Raw genomic sequence first — 14,287 nt, 5'->3', positions numbered from 1 at the left:
GTATTATCAGCTGGCCCCAAGCCCAAAATTCATGGGGTCACGCCAGTATTAGACATGACCGCCATGAATTTCTAGTAAAGTATTTAAAAAAAACACAACACCCAGAATAAAGTCCTTTAATTGAAATAAAGACACAATTCCTTATTGTTCTAAATTAAACCATACTTACCATCACACCCATTCCAGCTGAAGCCAAGGATCTCCTGCAATAAAAGAAAAATAATAAACCAACCTCATCCTTACCTTTCCATGGTTCCCACGACAGCTTCAGCTCTGCTACATCGAGATGACTGGCTGGACCGCAGCAGAACGCTGCCATCCAGTCTGTCATCCCGCAGACACTGAGAAGCGCAGGCATGCTTGCGCTCCTCACTGTCTCGCTGTGACGGCATCCAGATGAGCCGAGGTCATGTCCAATGAACTCGGCTCACCTCATGCACGTCACTGACAGCGTGGGAAAATTCTCACGCTGAAGTGGTGAGTGCAGGAGAATTCTCCCACGCTGTCAGTGATGTGCATGAGGTGAGCTCATGTCCAATGAACTCAGCTCACCTCCTGCACGTCACTGACAGCGTGGGAAAATTCTCCTGCAATCAGCGCTTCAGCGTGAGAATTTTCCCACGCTGTCAGTGACGTGCATGAGGTGAGCCGAGTTCATTGGACATGAACTCGGCTCCTCTGGATGTCGTCACAGAGAGACGCTGAGCAGCGCAAGCAAGTCTGCGCTTCTCAGTGTCTGCGGGATGACATACTGGATGGCAGCGTTCTGCTGCGGTCCAGCCTGTCATCTCGATGTAGCAGAGCTGAAGCTGTCGTGGGAACCATGGAAAGGTAAGGATGAGGTTGCTTTATTATTTTTCTTTTATTGCAGGATATCGTTGGCTTCAGCTGGAATGGGCGTGATGGTAAGTATGGTTTAATTTAGAACAATAAAGAATTGTGTCTTTATTTCAATTAAAGGACTTTATTCTGGGTGTTTGTGTTTTTTTTAACTTTGACTATGGGGTTAGTAATGGGGGTGTCTTATAGACGCCTCTCCATTACTAACCTGGGCTTGATGTCAGCTGGCATTATAAGCTGACATCAACCCCAACCCTATTACCCCCTGCCACCGCACCAGGGCAGCGTGGAAGAGCGAGGCTAAGTGCCAGAATTGGCGCATCCTATGAATGCGCCATTTCTGGGGCGGCTGACGGCTGGTGTTTCTAGCCTGGGAGGGGGCCAATATTCATGGCTCCCTTCCTGGGCTATTAATATCAGCCCCCAGATGTCTGCCTAGCCTTTGCTAGCTATTAAATTAGGGGGGACCCCACGTCATTGTTTTTGGGGGGTCCCCCATTTTAATAGCTAGTAAAGGCTATGTATTCAGCTGGGGGCTGATATTAGTAACCTGGGAAGCTCCGTGGGTATTACCCCCTTCCCAGGCTTCAAACATCTGCCCCAGCCGTCTGCTTAACCTCCGCTAGAGCCTAAAATTAAGGGGAACCCCACGCCAATTTTTTTAATAATAAATCCTTTATTTTAATACTAAATGACAAGTACAGTAACCAACACTATCACTGTACTTCATATATATGTGACTGACATGTTTCTATCTATCTAATCTATGTGTGATGCTCTATCTTTCTGTTCTAAATTGTCGGGTACCGCTGCTGAATTGCCGGCCGGCTTTTTTAAAGAGACAGTGCATGAAAACACTATTATTTTTTTAAATAAATCCTTTACACTAAATGACAAGTACAGTAAGCAACACTATCACTGTACTTATTATATATGTGACTGACATGTTTCTATCTATCTAATCTATGTGTGAAGCTCTATTCTTTCTGTTCTAAATTGTCGGGTACAGATGCTGAATTGCCGGCCGGCTTTTTTAAAGAGACGGTGCATGAAAACACTAATATTTTTTTTAATAAATCCTTTACACTAAATGACAAGTGCAGTAACCAACACTGTCACTGTGCTTCTTATATGTGTGACTGACATGTTTCTATCTATCTAATCTATGTGTGATGCTCTATTCCTTCTTGTCTAAATTGTCGGGTACCGGTGTATGCCGCTGCTGAATTTGCCGGCCGGCTTTTTTAAAGAGAGTGTCTTCTGAGCAGTTTGTCAGCTTTTGGACACCTTTGCAGGTGTTTTCTATGTGTTTCTATGTGTTTTTGTTTGCCTGCCATTGGTTTTAACGGTGTTCGACGGTGTTCTAAGGTGTTCGACGAACAGTTCGACGAACAGTTCCTCGAACATCCCGGTTTTCGACGAACCGAACCGAACCCGAACACTACGGGGGTGGCTCAACACTAGTAACGACACGGAGTCAGTGATGCAGTTCAGGGCCTTTACTCACAGTTCTTATTATCCAGACCACGTCTGCAGGTAATGGCTGCCCACGTCGTACTGTGCTCACCAGGTGAGGGGCTCAGACAACTCCCAGATAACTTTGGAGCGCTTCACAGGACCCCCTTTGTGTGTCCTTTGTCTGGCCTTTCTTACCAACACTTCTGTCTGGCTGCCTCGGGCCTCCTCTTGGTAAACTTGGCGCCAGTTTCCCTGACCCTATGTGGTGCCTTCCTAGCGGGTGGAGCAAGGGGCTGCGCCACATAAAATGTCAGAGCCTCCGGTTTCTAGCTGAGGGTCGTTTCCTGCCTCCACTAGTTTGGGGACCGGTCTCCCCCTTTGGCCTGACCCCTCCACGCAGGTGGATTCGGGCGTGCGGTGGCGACTCGCCCGTCCGCACCCCTGGGATCCCTTCATTCCTCGTTCCTGGAGCCTTCTCCGCTCCTCTTCCTTCCTTCTCCCTCTTGCAGGCCTGGGCCTCTGTTACTAGGCCCGCCTCCGGAGCAGAGCTCATGCAGAGCCCCTGCTCCCTGCCACTTCTGCTCAGACTTCTCTGCACTGAACTAAGATGGTGCCCACCTTTTATACTCCCTTCTCAATGCACCCAGGAACTGCTTCCTCCCTGCTCCTGCACTGCAGGGTTCCCCTTCCTCAGTGTTCCCTCCCCCCACTCCAGCCAGGGACATGGACTGTCGTGCCCATCTCAGGGGCATATTGGTCGCCCTGCCCCACGGCAATGTGGTGTAATGCATGCAGGTGTCGGGTCCTGATCCACACTCCATCCTTATCTGAGAGTGAGATATCACACCTCTGGGTGAGGTGCAATACGTCTGTAGCAACCGAGCCCTCGGTGCTACAGTTCCATTTATCTTCAGCCTAGGTGACGTATTGTGATACAGGGCCGTGATTTTGGCTATAAAAGGGTCCCCTAGACCCCTACCCCAAGCTTTTTAAGAGAATCATATATGGCGTGCAAGGAGACTCTATGGAATGCTTTCTCAGCATCCAACGAGAGTATCTACTTACAAATTTTTAACTGCATCTAGCCCAGGAAATACTTTGTGCCTAGTAGCAGTGTCTGCTAGTCAGCGGATTATCCCGGCTGTTAAGCAAGCTACACCACCTGTAGTTTGGACACTTAATTTTTTCAAAGGAAATGCTTCGGGACCACGGGATACTTAGTGAAGAGCATCAGGAGGCACCCCAAGGCATAGGGGCTGGGACTGGCACTAGGATGCCTTGCGGTGGACAGCCGAGCTCGATCCTTATAAAAGCTTTTTAACTGCAGCAGCTTTAGTGGACGCTACTGGAGCTGGAATTACGCGGCTGCTGGCATGAGACTTGCCCTCCAATGGATCCTTGTAAATGGATTTAAAGTGTATTCATTCAAATTAGAGGGACAATTTAAATTAAAAAGCTTAGAGCTGCCTCCACCACAGGGGGGCTCTCTCGACCCACCAGCGGACAGGCACCAGTATTGGGAGAGGGGGGCTGGCCGTCAGGGTTCACCGCGGCTCTGGCACAAACCCGGCGACACGGAGGTGGCACGGGCAGGAGCGGACTGGTCGTCTCGGCTTCTCACTTTTTGGATTTTAGAAGGGCATGACATGCCTATATCTGTGTCTCCCCCTCCTTTTACTCCTCCACCTCTTTTCTTTTCGCATGACTATATGTACTTGTCACTTTTCCATGTGTTAGTTGTGTCTTCTGAGCAGTTTGTCAGCTTTTGGACACCTTTGAAGGTGTTTTCTATGTGTTTCTATGTGTTTTTGTTTGCCTGCCATTGGTTTTAACGGTGTTCGAAGGTGTTCGACGAACAGTTCGACGAACAGTTCGGCGAACACACGGGTGTTCGACGAACCGAACCGAACTCGAACACTACGGGGGTGGCTCAACACTAGTGATAAATACAGAAGTGGTGATTTGTTTCTATTATACTTTTCCTCCGATTGTTCCTCTCCGAATTTTGAGTTACAAATACTGATGTAAAATACTGACCAAATACTGAACGTGTGACCGTGGCCTTACTCTGTAAATGTCTGCATAAAAGAAGCCCTCCCATGAAGATTTTTTTTTTTATATATCTGTGTATACGCTAATATAATGTAGTGTATATGTGTTAATATACTCATCTACCGCCACCTTCTCTGGTATCCAGCTCATGTTCTGCTCCTCTTCTCAGTGATGTCACCGCTATTCAGACTCTGCGGGTCACACTGTGCTCTGCCTCACCTGGAAGTGGCTTTTACAACGTAAGCCTATGAAATGAGCATGAGAACAAGGCTCAATAGACTTAAATTGTAAAGAAACTTCTGGCTGATGCACACAGCATAGCATGAGCAGGATAGTATGAAGGGGACATCACCAAGAAGAGTAGTGGAACAGCTCTGGATCCCTGAAAAGGCGACAGATGGATATATTAATGCATACATATTTAAAATACTTTTCTATTTTTTCAACAGAATTCAACCTCTTTCCTAAAAATGACAACATAAGAAATGCTAGGTAAGTACACAACCAAAATGCCAGCACCTGCAAATGGTCTCTGTATTAGTGCGGCATCACTAATAAAAGTGATATGAAAAAAAGATTGCTTGTGAGTTGTGACGCACACACTTTCAAAATTAAACCATCACAGTTAAAAACCTGGAATTTGGGGAATTTTATTTTGGATTTTTTTTTAAATAATTATTACCCTGTTTACAAAACTATTGCACAATGTGCACAAAAAAACTTAGCACTGTTGCCTGTGACTAGCAAGCGCACAATCTGACACTCTGATACTGAATTCAGTTCTGTTCTGTAAAAAGTATTGTCCTGTCTTACATTTGCTTTCCACTGCATTAAGACTGAAAAAAAGTGTAGCTGTGATACCTACAACAGATGCCAACTACACTATATCATTGATCAATTGCACTACACTGCTGTTCGCACCTCTTCTATTTCTCTATATCTCTATCAATTGAACCTCTGTAATACTCCCAGACAACTCCTCTCATCTTCTTCACTGCTGCAGTTATACAACACATTGCTATCTGGAGTATTTGTCCAGTGTTTTATGTCTTTCTTTTCCTATCTCTATTGTTGAGCTGTGAGCTTTAACATCCATTTATTATCCTAAATTCAACCTAAAATGGCTGCTGCATTTCCTGCCTAGAATATTTTGCTCCTGATTGTCTGCGCTGTACCATTTGACATGATAGCTGCGTCGCACTATGGGGAAGCCTGTGCGGTCGTGCCTGTGGTTATGTCAGCCTTCTGTTACTGATGTAATCTTTTAAAATGTGTAAAAAGGCACTTGGTGATTCTTGCAAATCGAATTGCATATTGACTTGTAAATTCCATAAAATTTGACTCAAATTTGCATCAATTTGATTCAATCATCTCTAATTGCAATGCTAAAAAAAGTTTAATTTTCTCCCGAAATCTAACAGGTGCACACATATATAATGCCAAATTCTTATTTATAGCAGTATCTTTGACATATTTGTCAATAAGATTGTGAGTTCAGTAGATATCTATTTTTCACATTGACTTTTATACCAGGTATTTTTTCATTGTATTTCTTAGTATTCACTGAATCAATGAAAGAAGATGCAGAATGAATCCCGTATGATAGAAAGGATGGAGATATATCTGTTTCCAAAGAACAGAAATTCTTGTCACCTGAATGTCATATGGGCTGTTGCTAAGCAATCATGTCTACATAAGTATAAAATATGTACATTTTTATAAAAAATAGCATTGACAATAACGTGATGTCCCTTTTGTCATGGGCGCAGGAGTGATGTTACTCTCTATTCAAAGCCATAAAGGTAAAATGCAAAGAAGGGGAGGCCCAGGGTGCAATAAACTCCAACTCACAGTGTGTAACGAAATCATACCTGGCAATTCACCAAAAAAATGGTGAGACCTTCTTTTTAGTACCGCAAAGGCCTCTGGGGCCTTCTAAGGGGGTGTAAGTTGTAAAAAGGGACATGGTTTATCAAAATAGAGGTGTGTTATATAAATGGTGTGGCTTATATCCCAATTATTTCTGCTCCAACACCTTAAAACATTTTCACTGCAAACAATTTACAAAAGTTGGATATTTTCTAGTAGCTCCTGGAGTATTTTTCACAGACTGAGATTGATGCAAACTGCAGATAAAACTTAATAGGGCAATCTCACCTAACTGGGCTTGGGCAATGAGCAAAAATCATTGGCTCAGCAATGCCAATGTTTCACTAGATTCCAGAAAAATGGTGCATTAAGAAAGAAGGAATAGACATGCCAGTCAGCTACGAGTTAGACATTAAACTGACAATTAAACAGGTAGACATATGTCTAGGAGATGTGGAGAAGGAACAATCAGCAAAGAAGACGGGTGTTTCACATATCATTGTTACAGGCTCACAAAAGGAATTCCTCATGATCAAAAGAGAACCAAAATTGAAGCTCAGTAGTTGTAAATGCTGCGATTTAAACAAGCTGATGGCAGAAACAGTGGGGACAATAGTATCACTAATATACAGAGACAGAGAAAAGAGACATAGTAGCAGATTATGATTTATTCAATAGTGGCTTGGAGAATAAAAGGAATAAACACTGTAATGAAGAAGTAGAATAACATAAAGCACTACCCACAACTAATACCTTATGGCAATAGGGTGATTTATAATTATGTAGACTGTTCAGAGATAACAGCTGATATATCCAATGGGTCATAGACTAAATAGCAAACCATTCATCTGAACTCATAGATCCAAGCAATCAACTGGGTAGCTGTTGTAATAAGCAGGAATGTCTTACCTGAATCCAAGGCCACCGGTCATTTTCAGCTGAAGTCCAAGCATTTACTAGACCCTTTTTATTGAGTCTTGCAAAATATGGGTACCACTTTTGTAATCCAAAAAGAGCTCTGTGAGTCGATGATGCTGTTATTTGCTGGTTAGAGATGATCCCCCCTTCCATCCCAAGCGGTCCAGAGCATCCTGGTAATTAAAAAGGCAAGACATCAAATATACATGTATGCCTATTTATTTGGCATGTGCTGTATTGATAAGTAGTAAATACTAAAGGATTATTCGTATCCTAAAAGTTGGTTATAATTGGAAAGTGCTTGCAAAAACATTCAACTGCTTGTTAATAAAGTTGTGCACCATTCCCCTGATAATTACTTTTTAGTTTTTATTGTTTACAGTTTTCCGCCTGGAATATCAGCCACAGCTGCTGTGTATCATCAATGATCGAACACGCGCAGTGCTTACAAGCTTTTTTCTACTGAGCTTGTAATAACTGCACAAAAGGTGGACAATATTGGTGGAGCATGCTTTTACCTCCCAATCACTGACAGCTTCATAGATGCTGTGCTCCTCCAAAGAGGCAAGGCTGCCACTTATAATAGCCTCACAGAGTGCAACGTTCATACTGACAGATGATTATTAAGAATTCTTACTACTGTTACTACTACTTTACTAGTCCAATGATACTCACTGATTTTTTTAAACCAACAAACTTGTTCCATTATAAGCCATTGTTCACAAAAAGCAATTTTAATGCCTTTTTTGGCCAAAATCAGAAGTACAGCATAGTCTACTCAGCTTCCTTTCCTACCTATATGTCACTTCTTCCCCCTCTCCCCTGCCTTCTCAATTTGTCATTTACTTTGAAAAAAATTTTGAAATCCATCTTGGTCAAATAAGAAAGACTGCTCCCTTTGGTGCCATTTGACATTATAGTCTATAGATAAGAGATGAGGAGGAGGAGTGAGGAACAGGGAGATGAAACAGGCAGGGGGTGAAATGAAAACATTGTGGAGAGATTTCTAACAAGTCTTTTATCTCACCCTAAAGCTGATTCTCAATTAAATAGCTCAGCTCTGCTTTATAACCTCTTCCATTCTGTAGCAGCTTGTCTCTGTATGCTAAATAACCAAAAGCAGGAATTTGGCTCTGAATAACAGATCATTGCAGCTGGTCTCCTCCCCACAGTGCCCCGTGGATTGTAAATTAAACCTAGAGCCTATAGAGTGGGAAACTGGTAAAAATGCAAGATGCAAGTCATGTAATGGACAAAAGTAATTTTATCGCTTATGTATGCACATAGTAGACAGTAAAGAATCAACCACACTCACATGAACAACTTAAGATAAATGCTGGTTTTTATAGAACATAATATTTCACCACAGTGCTGGGTAAGGGGACAAAAAGCATCAGACAGTGATTTAGTGCTTGACGGTTTGACTCATTTTCAAGTTGTAGCTATGGGGAAAGTGAAAATACAAAAGAATTAAGCATGCTGTACAGTATATATGAAGAGTAAATTCATATAGTGCAAGGTAATATAATCCAAACAGAAGAGTCATGGTTGCAGGAGTGTAGAGAGCTGGCAAAGTATAATACAATATACGTAGGGTTGGAGGTACTATGAATACATGATTGCAGTCAAAAGAGTAATGCTCTGGTCATAGGAGATAGGAGCACAAGGTAGTGGGGTTAGGGAGGAAAGGTTGCTGAAAAAATCGGAGTTATGGTAGTGGACTGATTGTAGTACAAGGTGTAGTCTAATAGTAGTGGAAGAAGGGGGGGAGATAAAAGGAGGGAAGGTTAGGATATTGAAAGATGGTAGTAAGTACAGAGGATAGGGGAAGATGAGTGTAGCCAAACAGAGGCAATAGTAGGTAGGAATAAGATGCAGAGTTGTAAGAGAAGTCAGAGTAGTGGAAGAAATCCATGGTGGTTACACGCATCCTATAGTGTAGAAGCAATAGTAGGTAGGAGGAAGTTGCAGACTTCTCTGACTACTTCTACATCACTGCAACTTCCTCCTACCTACTACTGCTTATACACTATAGGATGTTTGTAACCACCATGGATAGCTTTCACTTCTCCATGAAACCTTGACTCTGTATATATTTCATTTTTTATTTTCAACTGTTTGGATTATATTACCTTGTTCTGTATTAATTTACTCATTGAATATACTGTACAGAACACTTAATTCTTTTCGATTTTCACTTTCCCCACAGCGACAATTTGAAAAAGACCTGGGACGGGTCAAAACCTCAAGCACTAAAGCACTACCTGTCGCTTTATGTCCCCTTACCCAGCACTGGGGTGAAATATTATGTTTCATAAAAACCAGCATTAATCTGAAATTCTTCATATGAATGCGGTTGATTCTCTACAGTCTACTACTTGGATCTCCCAGTGCAACATGCACCCCCTCATCAACGCTGAGTGTGCACAAAATCTCTCTACTTATGTACACACACGACAGTATATTCTGAAAGGTTACTTCAACGTACGGTTACCCTTTAAGCAAGTGATGCACTTTATATAAATGCTGTCTGGTCTCTTATTCAGCTGATAGCTATTCTATCCTGCCAAAATAAGCAGGTTTGGCCAACATTAATCCAATATTTATTACTACTCTAAGTGTATGTGCACACAATGTATTTTAAACTCAAGTGAACCCAGCAAGTTTTTAGGCTGGACCTGCTTCACAAAACATAGGCATTTTTAGCACTGTTTTTAAAATGCTAAAAAACGCCATGCATCTTCCATCTTTCTTTTTGGGATCCCCGTATACTTCCTTATTTAGTTTGTGGCGTCTTCCAAGCAGAAGACAGCAGAAGAATGGTCAGGTAATTTCTTTTGAAACTTTCCCATCTTTTGAAATCTTAAGCAGTTAAAAGACAATCAAAAGCTTGAACATATGTACAGAAAGTCTTTTTAACATATAAATGCATATGTTCAATCTTTTGAGCATTTTAGAGCCCTTTTCAGGCAGGTATCAGAGCAGACTCCTCTGAAAAAGACATCATATCCATATACCCTTATACTTCCTTCTTCTTCAAGGAATGGTATTTTGTGAAGAAGCTCAATTTTTGGTATATTTTATCCCAGTAAGCCGAGTGATAAGACAGAAATTTATAACAAATATAATTAAATTGCTTCCAAGATGAGTGCCATTTTTTGACCATGTATTGTTTTTTTCTTAGTTCTTATGTACTACTCTGTATTGTTTAGGGTTAGACATGTTTAGGACACAATCACTAAATTTGAGTCCATTAACATTGTGTTCCTAGGCGCGTAAGACGTAGTTAAAGTCCCTGGCAATTATCAACATGAAGCGAAGAAGCATAGGTTTGCACTTTACAAGCATAATAAATATGGGTTATTAAATGTATTTTGTAATTAGATTTCAGTCATAATTTACTATTTCATTTATAACAATAATAAGAATAACAGAATTTTCCGTTTGAAGAATTTTCCAATCTTCAATGACAAGTTCATTGTAATGCATGGGGTATTTTACTACACATTATAATTTACACAAATGACATACTTAAATTAACATGAATGTTAACACTGATCCAGCTGGCATACTCATAATAAATGTGAAAAATGTATAAGCCTATGTAAAATCCTCACATTTGGAATCAATAGCATCAGGAATGGGTTTTACAAGTAGCTTTTTTGAGTTGGACATGACATTTAAGTCTAATCCTGAGCTGGACAGATTGCCAGTGCTGCCAGTCAAGGCACACCGGAACCCAGAGGCGGAGTGGGGCCCATGCAGTGGCAGCTTATAATGAGGGCAATCCAGCTTGTTTTTTGGGGGCCCGAAGCTCTGTGGCGGGCCCATTGCCAGATTTCCCTCATCATTAGTGGCGTGCAGGGCAAGAAGCATTTCTGCAGCTTTCCTGCCAAAAGTAGAAAAAAGCAGCAAAGCCACAGAGAACCATCCTCCACTTCCTGCCCATAGCTTTTACTATGACATAGATGCGTGGCGTGATGACGGAATTAATAATGGATTGGGGGTGGGGGAGGACACTCTCAGGGAAATATAATGAATTGAGGTGTGGGGGAAGATGATCTCTGGATTTTTAATGAAGTGGGGAAGGGGGAAATCTATTCACACATCTGTGAAAATCCTAGATCTGAAAATGAGATCAATGTGCCTCAGAGTATGGCTGCAACCCCACTATCAGTATTTGGTCAGTATTCGGTCAGTATTTTTTCTCATGAGTGGGAGCCAAAACCAGGTGAGGAACAATCAGAGAAAATGTATAATAGAAACAAGTGCACCAATTCTGCTATCACCCACTCCTGATTTTGTCTCCCACTCCTGAGAAAAAATACTGACCAAATACTGACCAAATGCTGATAGTGGGGCTGTGGCTTATGTCCTATTCTCAACCAATATTGAGGATTCGAATAGGACACACTCAATGAGTCTGTGTGGTGCAGCACATTGACACTTCACACGAATATGTGAATCCAACCTTGTTATGTATAGCACCGTGCCTTAGTATATATAGTAGTATACTCGCTTGTTATGTGTAGCACCGTCCCTTAGTATATAATTTACTTTCTTGCTATGTTTAATGCTGTTCCATATTACATAGTTTTCTATCTTATCATGTGTAGCACCATCCCTTATTAAATAGTATTCTCTCTTGTTATGCACAGCGCCACCCTTATTACATATTATCCGCTTTAGTTTTCTATGGTACTATACCTCGTTAGTGTCCTCTCTTATCATGTACAGTGTCATCCCGTTATTACATGATATCATCTGTTGTTATACAGTCTACTGCATTCAAAGCACGCAGTAATCGCCAGGGTCTGAATTGGAGTCTTTTTTATAACAACCACTGTGGTAGCACAGGTAGGTAGCATAGTCAGTTGGAAGTCTAAGTTCGGTACACAGGAACAGCAATATAGTATGGAGGTTTAACATGAAGAGTAGTCAGTGGAAAGCTGGAGGTCAGTATACAGGAACAGCAATAAAATATGGAGGAGCAGCAAGTCAGAGAGATAGACTAAAGGCTGAGGGAGCTCAATACTCTTGCAAGGAAATAAGTGCAAGATCAGGGTTAAATAGGGGGTACAATCTGAAAAAAACATGGTGGAGCCAATCAGGAAAAACAGGTAGTGGCTAATGTTGAGCGAGCATGCTCGCCCGAGCATCTCACTACTCGGGATGTTCGGCGAGCACCGAGCATTTTCGGGTTACTCGGGCGGGAGCTCGGGTGCCCGCCCTGCATGTTTGGCGCTCTTTACAGAGCCAATGAACATGCAGGGACTAATATCCATCCCAGATATCAGGTAGGCAGGCAGGCTGTATAAGAGACGCAGTGGTTATACCAACAAACACTGCATTACAGTCCTGTGTGCTGCCGCTGCTCAAATTGCTAGACTTTGCCCCAGGTCTCCGGGGCCAGGAAAAATCCTTTTTTTTTCATCTAAATCCTGTATTTTTTTCCCCTCAGTCAGACTGTACAAATACCCATCTTATTAACCTTTTGGTATCCCCCCCCCCCAAAAAAAAAAAATTGAGTGTGTCTGTGAGTGTTCAGACACAAATATATCTGTTTAAAAGAGTCTGGATTTGGCAAGATAACTAGAACTGTGGTTTTGCAGTTCCACGGTTCAAATCTCTGTATTATCCACTTTTTTGCCCTTTTTCCATAAAAAAAAACTGTTTGAGTGTCTCGCTGACTGTTCAGACACAAATATATATGTTTAAAAGATTTTGGGGTAGGCCAGAGAAATAGAACTGTGGTTTTCCTCTTCCACAGTTCTAATCTCCTTTTTATTACCCTTTTGCCATTGATAGTGAGAATGTAAGCTATTTTACTTCATTTACAATGGGCAAGGCGCTTGGCAAGGGACGTGGAACTGGACGTTCTGGTGATGGTGCGTGCAGAGGACGGGGCCGTGGCCAAGGTGAAAATGTGCCACAACCAAGAGCCACATCTTCTCGCTTCCAGTTCTTGACCGAATTACCAGGGAAGCACACAACAACACCACTATTGCCAACTGATCAGTGTGAACAGGTTATTAATTGGATTGCAGATAATACTTCCAGTCACCTGGGAACCACCACCTCCGGTCTGACTTTCACACGGTTAAGTCTTAGTAGGCGTGAGTCTCGACCGCATACTCCTCCTCACCCTCATGCTCCTTCCTCCCACCATGCCGAGTGTCATCAGACAGCAACTGATCCCACAGTTGGACACTCTGAAGATATGTTTACTGGTCCATTTCCATATTTGGGCCCCTTGCATGCTCCACTTGAAGTGGTGGAAGAGGAGATCCCATGTAGCGATGGCCAAATATTTGAACAGCCACGGCCACAGGAAGGCGACGCTGGCAATTTGTCACAAGAGGTGGACGATGACTAGACACAATTGCCACAAAGTGAGGAGGAGGATCGTGGTGCGGAAGTGGAAGAGGAGGAGGTGGTGGATGATCTAGTAACTGACCCAAAGTGGCAGGAGGACACGCAGAGAGAGGCCAGCAGCACACAGGGGGAGGGAGGCAGAGTACTCCATCAGGCAGGAAGAAGCAGTGTGGTGGCCGCAGACAGAAGGCGGGCAACTGTTCGCCGTAACACCAACACGAGGGATGTTGCCAGTACAGCCGGTAGGTCTTCAAGAGTCTGGAATTTTTTTAAAGACTCTGCTGATAAACCCAAAAAGGCCATTTGTACCAGCTGCCATGCCAGCATCAGCAGGGGTGACAAAACTACCAGCCTGACCACCACCAGCATGATCAGGCACATGGCAGCAAAGCACCCGACTTTGTGGGGCGAACCCCAGGGTCCACGACCAGTGTCAGCGAGTGTCACCACTGCTTCTTCCGCTGTTGTGCATGTAAGTGAACCCCCTGTTGTGCATGCAAGGCAATCCCCTGTCCATACTGCATGCAAAGATGCCCCCTCCTCTCAGTCTTCACTTGTTATGGCAGTTTCTCAGGAAATAGCATCAACGTCCACGTCCAAGTCCCACCACAGCGTTCAATTGTCCATATCCCAGAGCTTTGAACGAAAGGGCAAATTCGCAGCCAATGCCCCACAGGCCACATTCCTAAATTTGCACATTTCACGACTGCTTGCGTTGGAAATGCTGCCTTTTAGGCTGGTGGAGACGGAATCCTTCCGCAACCTTATGGCGGTG

General features: G+C 42.9%; 1 protein-coding gene across 2 annotated transcripts in view; it reads right to left on the bottom strand.

The window, feature by feature from the left end:
• EDIL3 (EGF like repeats and discoidin domains 3) overlaps positions 1 to 14,287 on the bottom strand; it is a 1,054,696-nt gene that overhangs the window by 382,161 nt on the left and 658,248 nt on the right. For both annotated transcript variants that reach the window (XM_073678987.1, XM_073678994.1), the window contains one exon: positions 7,129 to 7,310. In XM_073678987.1, coding sequence (XP_073535088.1) covers positions 7,129 to 7,310 — 182 coding nt within the window. The remainder of the gene's footprint in view (positions 1 to 7,128; positions 7,311 to 14,287) is intronic.

Source organism: Phyllobates terribilis, unplaced genomic scaffold (genome assembly GCF_046119375.1).
Source record: "Phyllobates terribilis strain yellow unplaced genomic scaffold, ASM4611937v1 Scaffold_1__5_contigs__length_1240528914, whole genome shotgun sequence".
In the NCBI taxonomy this organism is placed as follows: Eukaryota; Metazoa; Chordata; class Amphibia; order Anura; family Dendrobatidae; genus Phyllobates; species Phyllobates terribilis.
The sequence above is the reverse complement of the archived record's forward strand: the minus strand, read 5'-3'. Positions and strand labels throughout refer to the sequence as shown.